At 38.7% G+C, this 17,500-nt stretch overlaps 2 protein-coding genes, 1 long non-coding RNA gene and 1 pseudogene across 21 annotated transcripts in view; 2 read left to right on the top strand and 2 right to left on the bottom strand.

Annotated features, from left to right (window-relative positions):
* Nucleotides 1–17,500, bottom strand: part of LOC138040980 (uncharacterized) — a 233,648-nt gene that overhangs the window by 28,920 nt on the left and 187,228 nt on the right. For 7 of the 19 annotated variants that reach the window (XM_068886723.1, XM_068886722.1, XM_068886721.1 and 4 more), the window contains exon 1: nucleotides 6,035–6,243. The exons of 2 other annotated variants lie outside the window; for them this stretch is intronic. In XM_068886723.1, the coding sequence (XP_068742824.1) occupies nucleotides 6,035–6,101 (67 nt within the window). In that variant the 5' untranslated portion in view covers nucleotides 6,102–6,243. Of the gene's footprint in view, nucleotides 1–6,034; nucleotides 6,245–17,500 lie in introns of those variants that run through there. 10 more of the 19 variants (XM_068886717.1, XM_068886714.1, XM_068886734.1 and 7 more) reach the window with 7 other exon arrangements.
* LOC138040982 (uncharacterized) lies at nucleotides 11,149–12,494 on the top strand. The gene is made up of 2 exons (XR_011130718.1): nucleotides 11,149–11,256; nucleotides 11,970–12,494. It is a non-coding gene; the product is annotated as an uncharacterized lncRNA (long non-coding RNA).
* Nucleotides 14,300–16,276, top strand: LOC138041329 (uncharacterized; annotated as a pseudogene).
* The window catches only part of LOC138041790 (uncharacterized), a 1,962-nt gene continuing 1,038 nt past the window's right edge, over nucleotides 16,577–17,500 (bottom strand). Inside the window, exon 3 of the mRNA XM_068887495.1 lies at nucleotides 16,577–17,500. This exon is cut by the window's right edge and continues 165 nt beyond it. Within this exon, the coding sequence (XP_068743596.1) occupies nucleotides 16,577–17,500 (924 nt within the window).

Genomic DNA, 17,500 nt, shown 5'->3' with positions numbered 1-17,500 from the left:
AAAGGTAACAATATTCCCAAGCTTTCGGAATTGGTACAGGCCAAGTAAAGCGGAATGGGTTGTCAGATTAGGTGGTTTAGGTGTAAATGTGGTGTCTCCTTGCTACCAGGATACAGAATGAGTTTCGACAGCTTTATTGCTGGTGCCTGACCAATGGTTATTTAAACGACTTCTACTACTTACTCATAGTTGCATTTACAAACCATACACTGTTTCATTTCTTCATTATTAAAAAAATACCAACGAAGTCATGTTACAGAAAAGACAAGCTAAAACTTACAAGTATCAAAACGTAAATTAAACAACGTAGTCTTGCTCTGACTAGAAGCAAAATTACCCGGTCTGCTGAACACGCAAACAAGCATCACCCCACAATCAAATTTACGAATGAAATCGTAAATAACATTCCTGGATACCAGCATCTCTGAAGGAAAAAGACACAGTCTATAACGTGCGCGCTCATTTTAAGCGTACTGAGACATTTCAGTTCGTCTCACCGACGGGGTGTAAAAAATTAAGAAGGCTTCATTAAAGAAGAGGCTCTACGACTTCTTAGAACAAACTCTCCAAAAATTCTTTGAAGATAACATTAAAATGCTCAAATCGTATTTGCTAGAAAGAGGCTACCCAGGAAGTCTTATAAAACGTCTCTGTCAAATGTAAAGAATGAAGATAGGAAACAAGCCCGCCTACAAAATCAAAAGGAAAACGAACAAATCTTGTCTTTTGTCGCACAATATTAATATCAATCATCAGTGCCATGCCTAAAACAAACCATGACAGAAAACTGGCATTTGATAAAGCAGCAACCATTGCTGACTCAGAGCGAAATCTACAAGGATCCGCCCCTCACGTACAGAACAGGGGGATCATTCCAAGAGATATTCGTAAGAACCAAAGTACGAGAAATGTTAAACCACTAGTTTGGGAGCTGTGCAGGCCTGACAACCCCATTTTCTACATGCTTATTTTTTAGGCCAGAAATACGATCTTTTGAGAAAATTTTTATTTTTATTGAAATACGTTTTTTGTAAAGTGTGCAACAAAAGCTGGTCAATAAAGCCTTTGCTCTTTGAAAGGGAACACGCATGGTACTACCCATTTTCTAACAAACTGCAAGTTCACCAGACGTTTCCCACTGGTAAAATACTTAATCCACGAGTTGCCCAATGGCGTCCTTTGATTATTAGGGCTGAGAGATAACAACGTATGGCAGCTGCTCAAAACTGAACAAAGACCGTCGGCTCAATAATATCAAGAGAGGACAATTATAGAACTTTGTCCTTTTGCTAAGAAGATTGATAATTCACCAATTCTTCATTGAATTATGTGTTTTTAGACACCAACGCCGTAAGAAACCGGCTGCGAACACTGAAATGACTTCTCGATTTTAGTTGGCTTTCATTGAATTGTAACATTGTTTGATATTCACTTTTTATTGGTTTAACAAATACATTATAACCCACCAAATTCACCATTTTAGCCCGCAAAAAAATGCACCCGTATTTCGCACGCATAGTGCATTCCAGTCACTTCCACTATATCAAACCACCTTGGCTACATTTTTTTGGCGTAACAAAGATAAGCTCTCCTTGGAAGGCAGTTCATTATGTTTTGAAGGAAAGCCCATCGTAAAGAAATCGGCTATGAGAGAAGTTGTCAAAAAGTCCTTTGAAAGATCTAAAGGTTCTGGGTCAAGAAGGCTTAAATTGGACAATACCACTGCAGTATCTTATATCAATAACATGGGTGGAATAAGATCTGACCTTGTTAACACACTTGCGAAGGAGATTTGGTAATGGTGCTCAATATGTCCCTTGGGGTTTTAAATGTTGAGGCTGATTCTGCCTCAAGTCGTTTTGTTGAGGACCTCGAGTGGTCCCTGCATCCAACCATCTTCAGTGATCTCCAGTCAACCATTTGGATCCCTAATAAAGATTTACTTGCATCTAGGCTGAACTTTAAGGTTGAGAAATATGTTTTTTGGCATCTTGACTCAGGGGCATATGCAGTTGATGCTTTTTCCCTGTCCTGGTCTAATATGAGTTGTTACATTTTTCCACCTTTCGGTCTTATCTCTGCCATATTGGCGAAGGTGCGCAGGGACAAAGCTGTGGCAATACCAATAGCTCCTGTCTGACCCACCGTCGAAGGGCTGGTACCACAGTGCTTCTAAATTCTCTAGTGCAACCGTACTGTACTGTTGCCACAGTGAGAGGATCTGCTAGTTCGACCACACAAGCAGGAGCGATGAGGCTTTCTGCTTGGGTTGTGTCCGGAAATCTCTCTCAGAAGAGGGAATTTCTTCTCAAGCGACCAACCTTATCTGTGCAAGCTGGAGAACAGGTACAGAAAAACGGTACCAAGCAGTTTGGAAAAAGTGGAGAGGCTGGTGCCGTGAAAGGAATGTCTTACAGATTGCTTTGGAGAGGGCTTGAGCTACAGTACATTGAACCCTTATAGATCAGCCTCGTCATCGACACTGCGGCCACGTGATGACACAACAGTTGGCTCTGATCCATTAGTGTCTAGACTTTTATTTTAAAGGATATTTATAACCTACCATGTTATTCTTCAACTTGGGATGTGTCTGTCTTGACACACTATCTAGGAACTTTTTTCCTTTAAATAGTCTTAGCCTAAAGCGGCTGACACTTATGCTTAGCTGGAAGGTCTCACACTCTTGGTGCCCTTAGTATCAGTAATTTAATACATCATAAAGATTCAATTCAATTTATTGTTACAGAACGTTTAAAGACATCGAGACCTGGCAAACCATCAGTTATAGTTAATTTTCCCTCCATGCCATCAAAGCCACATGTCTCTACTATGAGTACAGTTTCTGCGTACATCCCACGTACTTGTAATCTTAGAAACTCGACAGATTTCTGACTGTTTATATCCTTCGTCAATCCTGATGGACGCTTCATGGGTTAACACAGTCTTGTCTGGTGCGGGCATAGACACTTCCGTTTTCAAAGCTCATAGCGTTAGGGGGCTGTTACGTCGGCAACTTACAACAAGGGTATGGCCGTGGGGCATATCCTTAAGCTGGCCAATTGGTCTAATGATAGTAAGTTTCGTAGATTCTACTGGAGATCTGTTGAGCCAGGTACGCTAGACTCAGCTGTTAATGCTGTTGATCTCGTTTAAGGTCTCAACAAACTTCTCTTTTGAATGTCACTCTGTTATGCCTCTTGGACTGACCTTGTTTTCGTGTCCATTGGCGTCGGTGCTCTATAGTAGCAAATTAAGCCCATGACGCGGAACATGTCGGAAAGAGAATTTAAAATTAGACCAGAGGTTACTTACCTTGACGTGTAATTATAATTCTCTGAAGATATGCGGAACATTATGGGACTAGTTTACCTCCCAGCATCTCCTGCCCCTCAGTTACCTTATGCCTTCGCCACTGACTCACACTACCAGGAAGAACTGATTATTATGCAGCACGCCTGGGGTTATGTACCGTTCTCATTTACATTACAATTACTTTGGAAAGTGACCGCTGACTTGTTAGTATTGAAGGAAGTATGCAAATTTAGCCCATAATCTTCAGAGAATTATAATTACACCTCAAGGTAAGTAACCTCTCGTCTAACTTTAAATTCTGCGCTAAGGAATATTTGTCATCTCTTCACCTATTCAAGTGATCTCAAGTTTTAGTGCTCGGCTTAATTTTTTTCGATCCCTGGAGCTAAGGTGTGGAATTGCTTGAAGCCTGATCTGCGTATATTTAGGAAGAGACCTTTTAAGCACAAAATTCATCAATTTTTACTTTCGGTTTTCGATGATGAGGATGCTTATGCTGATGTCGCGTCGTTAATATCTAAAATCACTAAATATTGTTCTTTAAATTAAATATTCCTCTTCTATTCTAATTCTCTGAGAGAAACCCTTGTAATGTATGAGCATAAATTAGAGGACACGTGGTCGAGCGAATCGAATTTGTTCTGTAGGTTGCAAGTACGTTGCGTTATTAAAATGCTATAAATAGTCGATCGAGTACAGATCCACTAAAACCCTGACCACGTACTCCCCAAATACTCATATTTTTAACTGAATAAAGGTTTGAAAGAAAATTGGCCCTGAGCGGGATTTGAACCAACGTTCCCCCGTTACAAGTCGGGTGTGATAACCATTACACCACCACCGACGTTAGGGTCCGCCTAATAGACAAATGTTGTAACGAAGTAATGCATTGGGATATGGAGGCTCTGTGGGCCTACCAGCTTCGATCAATACACCCTCTGGGACTGAGTAGTGACGACTTTTTCTGTATGCATTTAAGTTCAATTTCAGACTGCGTTGTAACGCGCTCGCTTGATAGCGCGCGTGCATTTTTATATTGCTGCGTCTTACATTAACTAGCGTATATCTTGTAACGATTCTGATTGCTTATCCAATCCTTGCATACGGAACCCGCGTCCGCAGTGCGCGCGGCAGTCAAAACTGTGCTATCCTGTCAATCAGTTGCCCTTTCACCGGAAACAGTGCATTTCGGTTGTGGGTAAATGACATTTTTGTCAATATCTACCCCATCGAAAAGACGCGACCAAAGTCTTCGCGAAGTTAACATAACTAACTGGGGAGATAAAAAAAAATGCATTTTACATTCACTTGGGGTTTCGTATGCTTCTCTGCATTCATTCTCAAAAGTAACATTTTCAAAAATTTCTTATATACGAAATAAATAGATATGGGCACTATAGAGATAGTAAAAACGATCTTAAAATAACAAGAAAACATTGACAGTGATTGATTATTACTAATAAACAAATAATAACAACTTCTCACTGCTAGCTTTCGAATTCATAGAGGGCTTCAGCTCCTGGATATACAATGTCTCTTCTATTTTACAATGATCATCTGTTTTTCCCGATGCAATAATCTCAAAATTGCCCCATTCGATATTGTGTTCAGTCGTTGTGAGTTTAAGCTAACTAATTAAATAAATAAACAGGAGCCACGTTTATTTGCTCCTCCTGTTATTTAGCATCATATATCTCAAAGCACAACTAGGATGGCATCCCTCCATCATTTTGAAAGAAAAATCCCCGTGCCTTGCGATATTTGTCATATTTGTTCCCTTCCTAGGGCCCCTTTTGCTCCCTAGTGTCATTATGTTGGTGGAAAGAACAACAGCGAAAATTTCTTTTGGGAATTTGACTCTATTTTTATGCAAAACTTGAGCTACATTTCTCTATTGTTTTGGCACCAACATGGCCGCCTTGTCACGTGAGTGCAATCAAAGACTTACTTATTTAATAAATTTGCGATTTTTGTTGGCGGGCATGTTGCCGTTGCTTGCTGTGGGCTGACTTTTGTCTAATTTTTGCGATGTCTGTGGTTATTGTTGGCAGGAATTGCGAACATCTAAAAACATTTTTGCGACTGTTGAAATGTAAATGCTGTTTGCTGCTTGCTCGTTCTTTGTTTTTTGAAAGTTGTTATTCTTGCGCTATTTGCGACTCTTGTTAACGGACATTTCGCCGTTAAAGACAATCCTTGTTAAGGTCGATATTTTTTGTTCGCAAACATTTTACTAACCGCTTTTATACTAACTTTTTTCTGTTGTTCTTACTTTATTACATTCCTTTCTGAGTAACTTGTTACCCCGTAGATTCTTCATAGCGCGCTTTTGCCATGGCAATCAAAATCCTTGCTACTTTTTGACAATTTTCTTTGAAATTTCTTGCTAAATCTCTCAATGCCTTGGTTTCTGTTACTTAGGCATCATTCGTTTGCGGTATTTTTTTTATCCTTGCTATATTTGCATTTGATTCTGGTTAAATGGCATTTAGTCGTCGAAGACGAAATTATTGCAAACTTTGCGATGTATCATTTTTGTGCGCAAATTTTTAGTTAATGCTTTCAATCCTGAGCATAAGTGCAAACTCTCTCTAAGGGAGGTTGGACTGCCCATGGATATCCGTAAATATGACCAGTGAAGAATCAATTTTGTTATAAACGGTAGGGCTGAACTAATCAGTCCAAAAGTCAATCCGATTTTTAAAACTAAAACAAAACTTACCCCTGGCTCTCTCCATCATTGACAACAGTAACAGACATGTAAACAAGTAAAAAGTCTTGGTCAACATTTTCACTTGAGATGAGCGAACGTTGACTACTAAAAAGGAGTTTGAATTTCGCAAAGCGCAGAAAGGTACTTTCCTCGGTCAACTCCAAGAAGGAAATGAATAACTGTAGCGTTCTTAGAACTTTTTGAAGTGCAGGCTTTTACAGATTTGCAAGTTACCTGCATATGAGATCAATTAAACCTCAGACGTCTGTCCCGTTCTGCAGCTAATAACGCAGTCGTTAACACTGGCATGACTTTTTGGAAATCGGATGATTGATTTTCCTGTGGTGCTTTGCTACTCACAAAAAGGATATTGAATAAAAATTAAGTCTTGTGCTTTAAGGTAAAAGGCGATTCAGCTTAGAAGCATACTATTGTCTGTCTAAAACATTTAACGGCACTTTTTATTTGTCAATAGTTTAGTAAACCTAAGCCTTATGTTTCTTCGTTGCTGGAGCACGAAATAAATCAGAGTCTGTGCATCATCAGGCTAGGATCGCGAATATATCTGGAAATTGAGGGGAGGGTTGTTATTTCCAGAGATGGAGATATATTTGGGAAAAAATATTATTTCCTGATTGTCGCACCTAAATTTGAAGTCATGGCCAAAAATGTACCATGGGTGAATCTATATTTTCCTACAATGGAACCAAAAAAAGGTGTAATTCGATATTGTTTCTACTACAAGTTTAAAGTCTCCTCACAAGGTCACAAGAAAATGATTTTAAGCGATTTAAATCTTGGCAAGAAAAATGAAGAATTCTCCAGAAAGATAGACAGCTCATCAGCTGTAATCAGTAAGTATCAGACTACAGTCCATTAAGTGGACGTCCTATAGCTACGTCCTACGGCCGTTTTAGTAAAATTGGGAAAAAAAAAAAACAAAAACAAAGAACGTTCTGATTCTAATACTTTTTGGTGTAGTATAAAATTACGACAACATGTGGGGTATAAGGGTTACTTGATTCCGTTGTAAAAGTGAATAAGTTTTTAGGATTACATTATTGATTACATAATGGTGCACTGCATATAAAACGAGACAAAAATTGAGTGAAAATATCGTCATTAAGTGAGTTTAAATGACGAAATTAAGTAATAAAATTGGCCAGACTGGACGAATTTAGCATGAAGCGAATAAATTATGCACTGATCTCCCAGGATAACAAATTTAGCTCAGTCCCAGACTTCAAAGACTAGATAGACTGACGTTAAACCTATTCTGTCACTTATAGATCGTGTGTTTATATTTGTTTTGTCTTCATTGCGGATTCAAAGGTGGTATTTTTTCTCAGCGTGAGTGTATGTATAGCGCGCCTTATATTTAAATGCAAATTATTATAAATTATTTATTCCTCATTTACCGATGAAAGTCAGACAAAAAGTAGAGACGAACCTGTAAAACATGGGTTGTGATTTTAATACGTAAAAGCAAACGACGAGTCAATTAGAAAGAGATAGGATTTCTTCCACTTGCAAAGGTGCCAGCTGAACCTCGAACTGCTTCTGCGAGGGGTTCACATGCAATACGAGGGTTGCGTGGTACTTTTCCAAAGCGAAACTCATAGTGTACATCTGACAAGTGATAACCAAAAGACAAGCAGCGAACAAGTGTTTCAGAGTATTTGATGTAAAAATCGTGTATTGAGAGATTCAGTTTCCCCTATGAACTACAATCTCACAAAACAACGCTCTGCAACAGCAAGAAATTAATCCGTGTTATCTTTGTTGTAAATCATTCAAACAAGAACTGGTTAATACAAAATATATCTCCCTCTAATAGTTTTAATTTGTTTTCGTGAAACGACAACACTGGTTTACATTCCATGCGTCAAAGGCAGCAGTAGTACATTAAAAAGGTGCCAAAAAACATGTAAGTCATCTGTTTTCAGACAGCGGAATATTATTAATCCCAGCAAGGCGTTCTTACATACATCATTCGAACATCATGAGACGCGCAATGTAAGGTCGATGTAAGAAGGGCAGACTTTTCTCTTTTCTTTTCTTTAGAGCTAAATTAACCATACACCACTGTATTTATGCAGGCCCAAGTTTAAGCTAATTGTAGGCTCTTGTTACTGAACAGGCACCCGTCAACATGGAATTTATTTGCTTTCATAAAAGAATTGAAGTGGTACTATAATCAAAAAGTCAAATCTTTTTTTCTTTGCATTTCAAAACTATGTTAAGTAAACACTAAGTGATCATTCAAGTTTTAAGCCTTAATTTCAAAAGGGAAACTTGTTTCTTTTAACTGGAAATTCCCTATTAATGGTACGCTAGTACGGATGATTCGTAGCAGCTGAGCACAGGCCCATATATAAGAGTAACACAAAAAATAGATAAAAACCCCCTTACGTAAATCGTCTTACATTCAGGGGTTGAAAGTCCCTTACATTCAGGGGTTTTAAAAGTCTTACATTCAGGGGATTAAAGCGTCTTACATTCAAGGGTTTGTAACGTCCTACATTCAGGGATTGAAAGTGCCTTTCATTCAGGGGTTTATAACGTCTTACATTCAGGAGGGTCTGAATGGGGGGGTCCACATGTCGGTTGTCGGTTAAAAATTCATTACTTTGTCGGTTGTCGGTTAAGATTTTCGACCTTTGTCGGCTGTCGGTAAATTCCAGTTAATTTTTTTGTCGCTAATCGGTAATTTTTTCCTCGTTTTGTCCGTAGTCAGTAATATTTTCTAGTCCTTTCTCGCTAGTCGGTTAACCCCATTCACAACCTCATTCAGGGGTATTAAAAGTCTTACATTCAGGAGTAGAAAACGTCTTACATTCAGGGGTTTAAAACGTCCTACATTCAGGGGTTTATAACGTCTTACAATCAGGGGTAGAAAACATCTTACATTCAGGGGTTTTGAAAGTGCCTTACATTCAGGGGGTTTTAAAAGTCTTACATTCAGGGGTTTATAACGTCTTACATTCAGGGGTATAAATACTGGTGTCCCAGGGTAAATTACGTCCGGGGGTTGCCACAGTCGCTATATAAGTGAGACGATTTACGTAAGGGGGTTTTTATCTATTTTTGTGTCATTCTTATATATGGGCCTTTGCCCAGCTGATACGAATGATCCGCTAGTACTTTCAAATTTTGAGAAAGCTGGATCCAGGAGAAAGGTACGTCAAAGACTCACTAGTTTAAGAATGCAATGCACTTGTACGTGACTGAATTAATATGCAGCTCGGGAGTTCCGGGCTTTCAGATTTTTAAACTCGTGTTTTGCATGCATAATAAACTGCGTTTACACGCTGAAATTTAAGCTATTGAGTGAATGAAGTCACTTTTCCTTAGACCCAACCCTCTGAGGTCCAGTCGGTCAGTAAGTGAGTAATGGCGGACCGTGAAATCCAAAATTTACACTCAAAGTAAACAGCCTTTGGATAAAAATCAAATCTCAAAATTTGCCAAGCAGGTATTTAAAAGCAAACACACTTTCAAAATCTGAAGAAATGAAGGAAGTGATTATTTGAAAGTACCACTTTAAGTCTTTATGATGCCGTCAGCTATGCGTCTGTCTTCTAATAGATCATAGGCGAAAACCAATCAAAATGCGTGAATTATCTAAACAGATATAGCCAAAAAGGAAGGAAATTTTGGTATACTATATTTTCTTTTAATTCCCAATTTAGTTAAGACCGGCCTATTTCACTATAGAGGTCGCGTGTAAGAGCAACTTCAATTTCTAATTAATTCACCGCCTTAAAAAATTTCCATGCTTGGAAAAGGGAAGATGCAGCTGTTCTCTGACAAAATCCCTTCTGATGAAAGAAAGTTGCTATTCTTGTCTGTTTGAAAACTTCTGGCGGAATTTGTGTTTGAAAATTGCGCGAACGAGTTATTGCCTTTTACCAAGGCTTCATATATAAAAAAAAGATCTTTGCTATCGTCATAGACTTTCGAAAATTCCTTCGTCTCATCTAGATGGCGCCCGGAAAGAAGGACTTTCATGCTTGATAGGCGCCAATTTTAGAGACCCAAAAACGGGTCGCTGAGCTAGACCAATCAGAGTAGTCCTCGTGGACTCCAGGGGATGGAGTTGTCAATCAAAATTTGCCGTACGCAACCCACAATACTAGACATATTTAGTTGGAACACTTAGCAAATAGTCAGAATCATCGTGTTACAAGATCGTAGCTTATACCACATCCCCCTTCCCCCATTCAGGAAGGGGGAAACGGCGATGGGTGTTCCAACAAATGTGACGAGTATTGTAGCCTACCAAAAATATTAACATGCTGGTTAACTTTTGACAAGGAGTTGAGATTTCGGTTGATTCTACAGGGGCATAAACGTAACGTAAGAACCGTGCGTGTCTGGTCTTCTCGAGACAGAGGTGAGAGATGATTTCATGCAGACTGGAACGCCTAAATTGATGACTTATAGTCTACCAAGTTCCATCATTACCTGGATCACTGACTTTTTGACGTGTAGAAGGCAAAGAGTAAAGCTTAGCCAGGACTGTTTTTCCGAGTGGGGCTCCATTCCATCCGGAGTCCCACAGGGCACAAAGCTCGGTCCTTGGCTTTTTGTGATTATGATTGACGATCTGTCGACTACTGGAAACTACAATATGTGGAAGTACGTGGACGACACCACGATATCTGAGGTTGTCCAAAGGAGCCAGAACAGTGATCTTCAGCGTCTCGTTGACGATCTAAGTAGACAGGTAGCTATAAACGGATTCCAGTTGAACGAGGGCAAATGTAAGGAACTACGCATCTCATTTTCAAGATCCCCACCTGACTTTGACCCAATTGTGGTCAATAGTAAGGATTTAGAGTGCGTTCATAAAGCTAAGATGTTAGGTGTCACCTTCTCTGTTGATCTTAAATGGAACGCACATGTAGATGAGATAGTAAAGAAAGTGAACAAGCGGCTTTACATCTTACGTCAATTAAAGCGCGCCCAGGTTAAGTCTAAGGAGCTCGTTTTATTCTATCTTACATGTATTAGATGACACCGCGGCAAAATGAGTGCGCATGCTCCGCCTCGAACACATTTTGGTTCATTTGATTCGAGCTTTTGAGCTCTTTGTTTTTGAGTTTATTCGGCGGTGAAGGAAAAGTTCTATTGGACCTTTTGATGATCAAGATCTCACCCTCAACATGGCCTCGACAGAAAAACTAAACAGTAGTTCCGAGTTGTTTCCAACGAGAAAGTCAAAAGAGGTAAGCTTATTTTAGGCATGAAATATTTATTTGTTTATGTCGTTTCCAGGGAAGTTATCTTTGCCAAACCATGTTTGCTCGTGTTTCGGTCACACCGTTGAAGACCTAAAAGTTGTAAATTTTAAACTGATAACATTTTTCGTTTACTGTTTTTCGCCTAAGAGCAATTCCTCTAAAAACGCGGAGGGTTTTGACAAAACAGAAGTTTTAACCTCTGACATGTGATACGAGAGCCATGATTTTTCTGTGACCTGGTTCTCCACAGCAAGAGCAATGGTTTGTATGGTAGATGGTGATGCTCTTTCTTTTCCAGCTCTGTGTTGCTTTGCAGGACACACCAGGTTGTGGTATGATTAAATTTAATTGATCTCTAGATTTCTGTTGATTTCATTGTCCCACTCATCTGACCTGAAGAAATCTTGTGGAAAGTGTTGATATCTGGCTGGCTGTCATTTTGACTGTCATTACTTTCAAGATGTGAGCAACTGTTTTTATCTGCATTGTTAGACAAAACCTCTTATTAAGGGAGTCAGTTAAGTTGTTTAGTTTTTTTTATAAGGGGATCTTTACAAATAGGGCACAGATTTCCATGTTTTTTTCAAGTATCTTAAGTGACATCTGTGCATGAAAATGACCAAGTGATAATAATATTATTGTTTTACTTTGATCAGTTTCCTGTTGTTTCTTAAACATGTCTTTTATTCTTATTCCAGTGCTTCAGTCTAAAACTCTTCCTGGTGTGTGTGTGCTGATCTGGTCAAACCATGCATGGAAAGCAACATTCCAGATTGTTTTCAGAGATTGTGATGAGGATTTCAGCATTGAATATTTTATTGGTTTTGTGATGAAAAAAGCCAGGGTTGTTATTCATCTCTCATTTTTTCCTGCATGAGGCCCTGCATGATGACAACAGTATTACTGCAAATTAAACATCACAGATGTGGGCATGTCAGTGATTAATACAAGATGGTTTCCAAACAGCTCTTCAAAATTGTATAGAAAAGGGACGATAATTATTTACTTGCCACACCTTCTAAGTCAATGTTTGAACAAGCAAATATAATTTGGTTTTTTAATTCAAGTAAACTGTCTTACTTTCATTAATACAGCTGTATGTTATTCTAGTCTTTCTCTTGCTGAGCATGGGTTTGGATATTAACTTCTGAGAATGCTCCTACTTGTAATAGTCTTAATAATGAATATACGGTACTTACAACAATAAAATTAGAGATATTTGAGTTACTGTATATTGTGTTTTGTGGTAACACATACCGTAGTAGTTGTTGTGGTTGTTGTTGTTGAAAAGGAATCAGATAGAGTCATTGTGGGTCCAGATAGAGCCATTGTGGGTCTATCATTGGGTGGTGAAACTGAAAGAATAGTTACTTTCCAGAAGAAAGCAATTAGAATTGTTGCTAAAGTTCCCTTTGATTCCCATACAGATCCTATTTTTCGAGATCTCGAAGTTTTAAAATTCAGTAATGTTGTTTTGTTTCATTTAGGCAAGTTTATGTTTTTCTTCTCTAAAGGTTTACTTCCGAATTCATTTAATGACATGTTTACACTGGCTAATTATATTCATCCTTATAACACTAGAAACTCATCCAATTCCAATTTTTATATTCCATTAGTTTGAACTAATATACGAAAATTTTTAATCCGCTTCCAAGGCCCTAAATTTTTCAATTCTCTTGACAGTCAAATTAAGTCATCTGGATCTACCGCTCAGTTTTGCAAAAACCTTAAAAGATTTCTTCTTTATCGTTAGTAGCACAAATTCTTCGAAGTATTTACGCTTTTGTATTTTTGTGGATAAATGTGTGTGTGTGTGCACTCTTTCGTCTTTTTAATAATATATTGTATTACGTCCCAGTGCTATCTTAAACTTAATTTCTTAGTCTAATTTGAGGAAGCCCATAGCTCCATAAGCTCTTATAGTTTCTTTATGGGCTTCCTCGCCTTTTTTACAATTTTTTGTATTTTGTTTATTAAATCTGATACATTATATGTGATCATGGCAAATAAAACCTTGAAACCTTGAAACCTTGGATCAGTTGTGCATAATAAAATGTTAGAGTATGAAGCAGAATGCCTCTAGTCTTGCTGGATGTATGATTACATTCGTCTCTCAGTATCTTTACACACAGTGCATTTTTGCTCGTGCAATGCATGCAAAACTGAAATCAGTATTTTCCAAACACATGCAGGTGAATGGTTTCTTATTTCATTATCATGATTCTCATGTCTCCCCACCCTCATCCCAGCAAGGCTCTACAAGGTGATCGACAAAGCTGGAGAAAAAAATCACAGTTACCAGCCAGCTGCAGGAAAATTACTGGAAAAATATTTTCAACGATGGACCACTACCAAACTCCAAGTAAAAGGGAAACATCAAGTAGCATTGGAGTTAAATTTATACTTAGTTTCAAAACTTTTTTGCGATCCTCTCTTAAAATTAAGACTTATTTTCTTTATTTTATTGCCTCGCTCTTGTAAAAGTAACTAGTGTTGTAAAATATGAGAATGGAGGGCAGGTAAGTGACTTATCCAAGTTGCCGAATGAGTGGAATGCGGGCATGAAAAGAACTTAAGCTTATGTCTCACTTTCAAATGATTCCAATGAAACAAACAGACCATTTCCTCATTCAACAGGAGCAACATAAGCCATCTTCGCAGAAGGAATTATCATTCTGCCCTTGCAAAGATGTTTACCCGTCGTTTTCCTTCTCAGTGCACAGTTTTCCCCCCAGAGATTTACCAAAGCAGAGACCATCGCGACTAATAATATTACGAACTTCGTCCTTTTGCTCTAGCGCTCGAATGCAAGGTAAAATTCTCCTGGTTTGAACTATAGTTTTTTGGTTTGAAAAGACACATGGAAGATTAGTCTTTCAGGAAGCTCTCTTCAAAATTTAAACCATATCAAAGTAGAGTTGTCCTTATCATCGCAAAATAAAAACAAACACAGAGAATTTAAATTCGCCTTTATCGCACAGCAGCCATCTTGGATTGACGTCATGAACTTTTGACACCAATGCGAGGCCACGCGTGTAAAGGTCAACTTCCGGCGATTGAGGAGACAAGATCATGCCGAACAGAGATCACTGTTGCGTGCCGCAATGTCAAAATAATCGCGCTAAAAAAGTTCCAAACCTCACCTTTCACCAATTTCCCAGTGATAAATTCATTCGAAAGCAGTGGCTTGTGAAAATACGGCGAGACGTGGGCAAAACTTTCCAGGTAAGTTGGCTAAGTTGTCGATGTCATCTTAGCGCACGTGTGTTTACAATAAATATTATGATCTGTTTCATCTATAGATAACAAACAGCACAAGAGTATGTTCTGTACACTTTAAGGAAGGGGATTTTAAGACAACTTTAACAGGGAAGCGTGTTCTGGAGAAGCATGCAGTTCCGAGTATGTTTAGCTGGTCAAGATCACCAAAGAAAAGAAAATCTCCAAAAAAACGAGAACCACCACCTGCACGAGTGAGATTATTTGATGTAAGCCTTCCATCGTTCCCTGTTACTGTCACAGGTAAATTTTGTTGTCAGTATTTCTTTAAACATTCACTGGTTAAAATTGTAAAATAATCAGAGGTATTTTTATGTTTTCATTTTAATCCATAGCTTCAACTTCCGGCCAAGCTTGTGTTGAGGAAAGTTCTGTGGAGGTCCAACCGGAACTGTCATCCCTTCCTGTTGTTGTAGACTCCGCTGAGCCCATATACACTGTCACTGTCACAAGTAAATATAGTTTTCAGTATTTCTTTAAACATTCCTTGGTTAAAATCGTACAATAATCGGACGTATTTTCATGTTTTTCATTTTAATCCATAGCATCAACTTCCGGCCAAGCTTGTGTTGAGGAAAGTTCTATGGAGGCCCAACCGGAACTGCTATCCTCTCCTGTTGTTTCAAACTCCCCCGAGCCCATATACACACCTACCTTGAATTGCCACGATTATATTTTTCTGGTGAGCCTGCCAAGACCACAGAGGAGCTGCTTGAAGCAGCAAATCAGAGAATTGAGGAGTTGGAGGCAGCACTGGATAAGCAAACAATATATATACAACTAAAAATGAAACCCAACAGCATCATTAGGTTTTACACCGGTTTTCCTTCTTTTGATGTTCTTGTTGCGACATTTAGAGCTCTGACTCCCACCGCACAGAATATGTATTCTTGGTCCCAAATGCAACGCCTTAGAAATAAAGGGATAAGGAAAGTTGAAGGCCTTAGGAAAACTATGCAAGGCTGCAAACTAAGTTTATTTGACCAGTTTTATTTAGTTCTTCAAAAGTTGAGGGTTGGTACCTTAAACCAAGTACTAGCTGATAGCTTTAACATTTCCCAAACAACTGTAAGCAGGGTTTTTATATCCTGGATAAATTTTCTTTATTTCATGCTTGGGAGTACTTGTATCTGGCCATCTAGGGCAAAAATCCAGAAGAACATGCCCACTTGTTTCAAGTCCATGTACCCAGACTGCAGGGGAATTATTGATGCATCTGAGATAAAGGTTCAGGCACCATCAAGTTTAGTCTTAAATAGTGAAATGTACTCGTCATATAAGAGCCACACCACCTACAAGGGCAATGTTGTTATTTCACCTTCAGGGGAAATAATTCACATCAGTTCTTTATTTGAGGGGTCAATATCAGACAAAGAGCTGGTAAGGCAGTCTGGGCTTCTACCACTTCTCCAGCCTGGGGATCAGCTTATGGCTGATAAAGGTTTTGTTATTCAGGATCTTTTAACTCCCCTTGGATGTGAAGTTGTCATGCCCTCATTTCTTTCCAGTAAGAGGCAGTTTTCTAAAAATGACCTCCAAGAAAGCAAAAAATTACACAACCTGCGTGTTCATGTTGAAAGGGCGATTAGGAGAGTTAAAGAGTTTCATTACTTTGATCGGGTAATCCCCCTCACTGTTGCAGGAAGCATAAATCAGATATGGACTGTAGCTTGTTTAATAACCAACTTTCAGGGGCCCTTATTTTATGAACGGTAAACTTATTTTTTTTTCAGATGAAGTAAAAGTGTAGTTGTGCACTTGATAAACTTTGGTAGTCTTAAAAAGAATATAAAAATTAAACCATATGATGAGAACCTTTCCCAACATCATACTGTAACATGTTATGGACTAGAATCCTGTTAACCAAAGAGAATACAATCCCTTTACTTTAACTAAACTAGATTTGTTCACATTTTCAAACAACATTATTTTATATTTATCAATTAAATTGGATGTTTAGCTTCCTTCAGCAAAAAATGGTTTGCCTGTTATTAGTTATAGCATAGTTATTGCTCATCATTAATGTTCACTGTACAGAAGACAAATGAAAGTTGAAATAAAACATGTTGAGTTTTTCAAGCATTTCAGAAAAATAATCAGCATCATAGTAAATTCTCTCACAATGAAACTCTTTGCGACAATAAACAAAAAAATCCTCCCATGCACTACCTGTTAGTCCTATACAACCCATGGCTTGGTGATAATAAGCATGGGTCTTTCTTAAACTATAGGTACCACTTCTTTCATTTACCTTTAGATACTTAAGGTCTGACAAATAGTCAGACATGGAACATTTAATTTCCAACAGACCCCATGAATGATTTTCTGTTGCATCATAAACCCTTCTATCTGGGCTACAGCCTAGGTGTGGGAGGGAAGGGTTTATCACAAAGCCCACTGGAAAAACATTTCTACCAAACTGCTGGACATATTGTTGAGCTGCTTCTTCCTCATGCTCTATGCCATACTTCATTGCTGCTGTTTGCACAACTTTGCTGTTCAGAAGCCTGGCTGAAAGTGTTTCGTGATCCTTTCTCCTGGAGCAGATTTGCTTGAAGTTTGAGGCTGTTAGACGATGCTTTCGTAGTCGGTGCCAGTCCTTAGAAGCAGATTGTTCTCTGGTCTGCTCTTCATATTCTAGGGCCTGTTCCATGGTGACAGTCAGGGAATCATAGTGCAGTTGTTGTTTCTCAGACAGTACAGTTGGAGGGTGGGTAAAAACTGGAAGCTGAAAGTCAGGCACAGGAAGACTGAGGTTTGTTGCAGCTGCAGTCTTTTTACTTGGAAGGGACTGTTGGTAGGATAAAACAGATCCTTTGGGAACTAGCCCATAGTTGCTCTCTGTTAATAGGACATCTTCGTCATCATCTGGCCATACTCTCAGAAAACCAGGCTTAGGATTAAGCCCCTCAAATATTGGACTTAGGATCGTTGGTAAATCAAGGGACCA

Source organism: Montipora capricornis, chromosome 3 (assembly GCF_036669925.1).
Source record: "Montipora capricornis isolate CH-2021 chromosome 3, ASM3666992v2, whole genome shotgun sequence".
Taxonomy (NCBI): domain Eukaryota; kingdom Metazoa; phylum Cnidaria; class Anthozoa; order Scleractinia; family Acroporidae; genus Montipora; species Montipora capricornis.
This window is presented reverse-complemented; position numbering and strand designations above follow the sequence as displayed.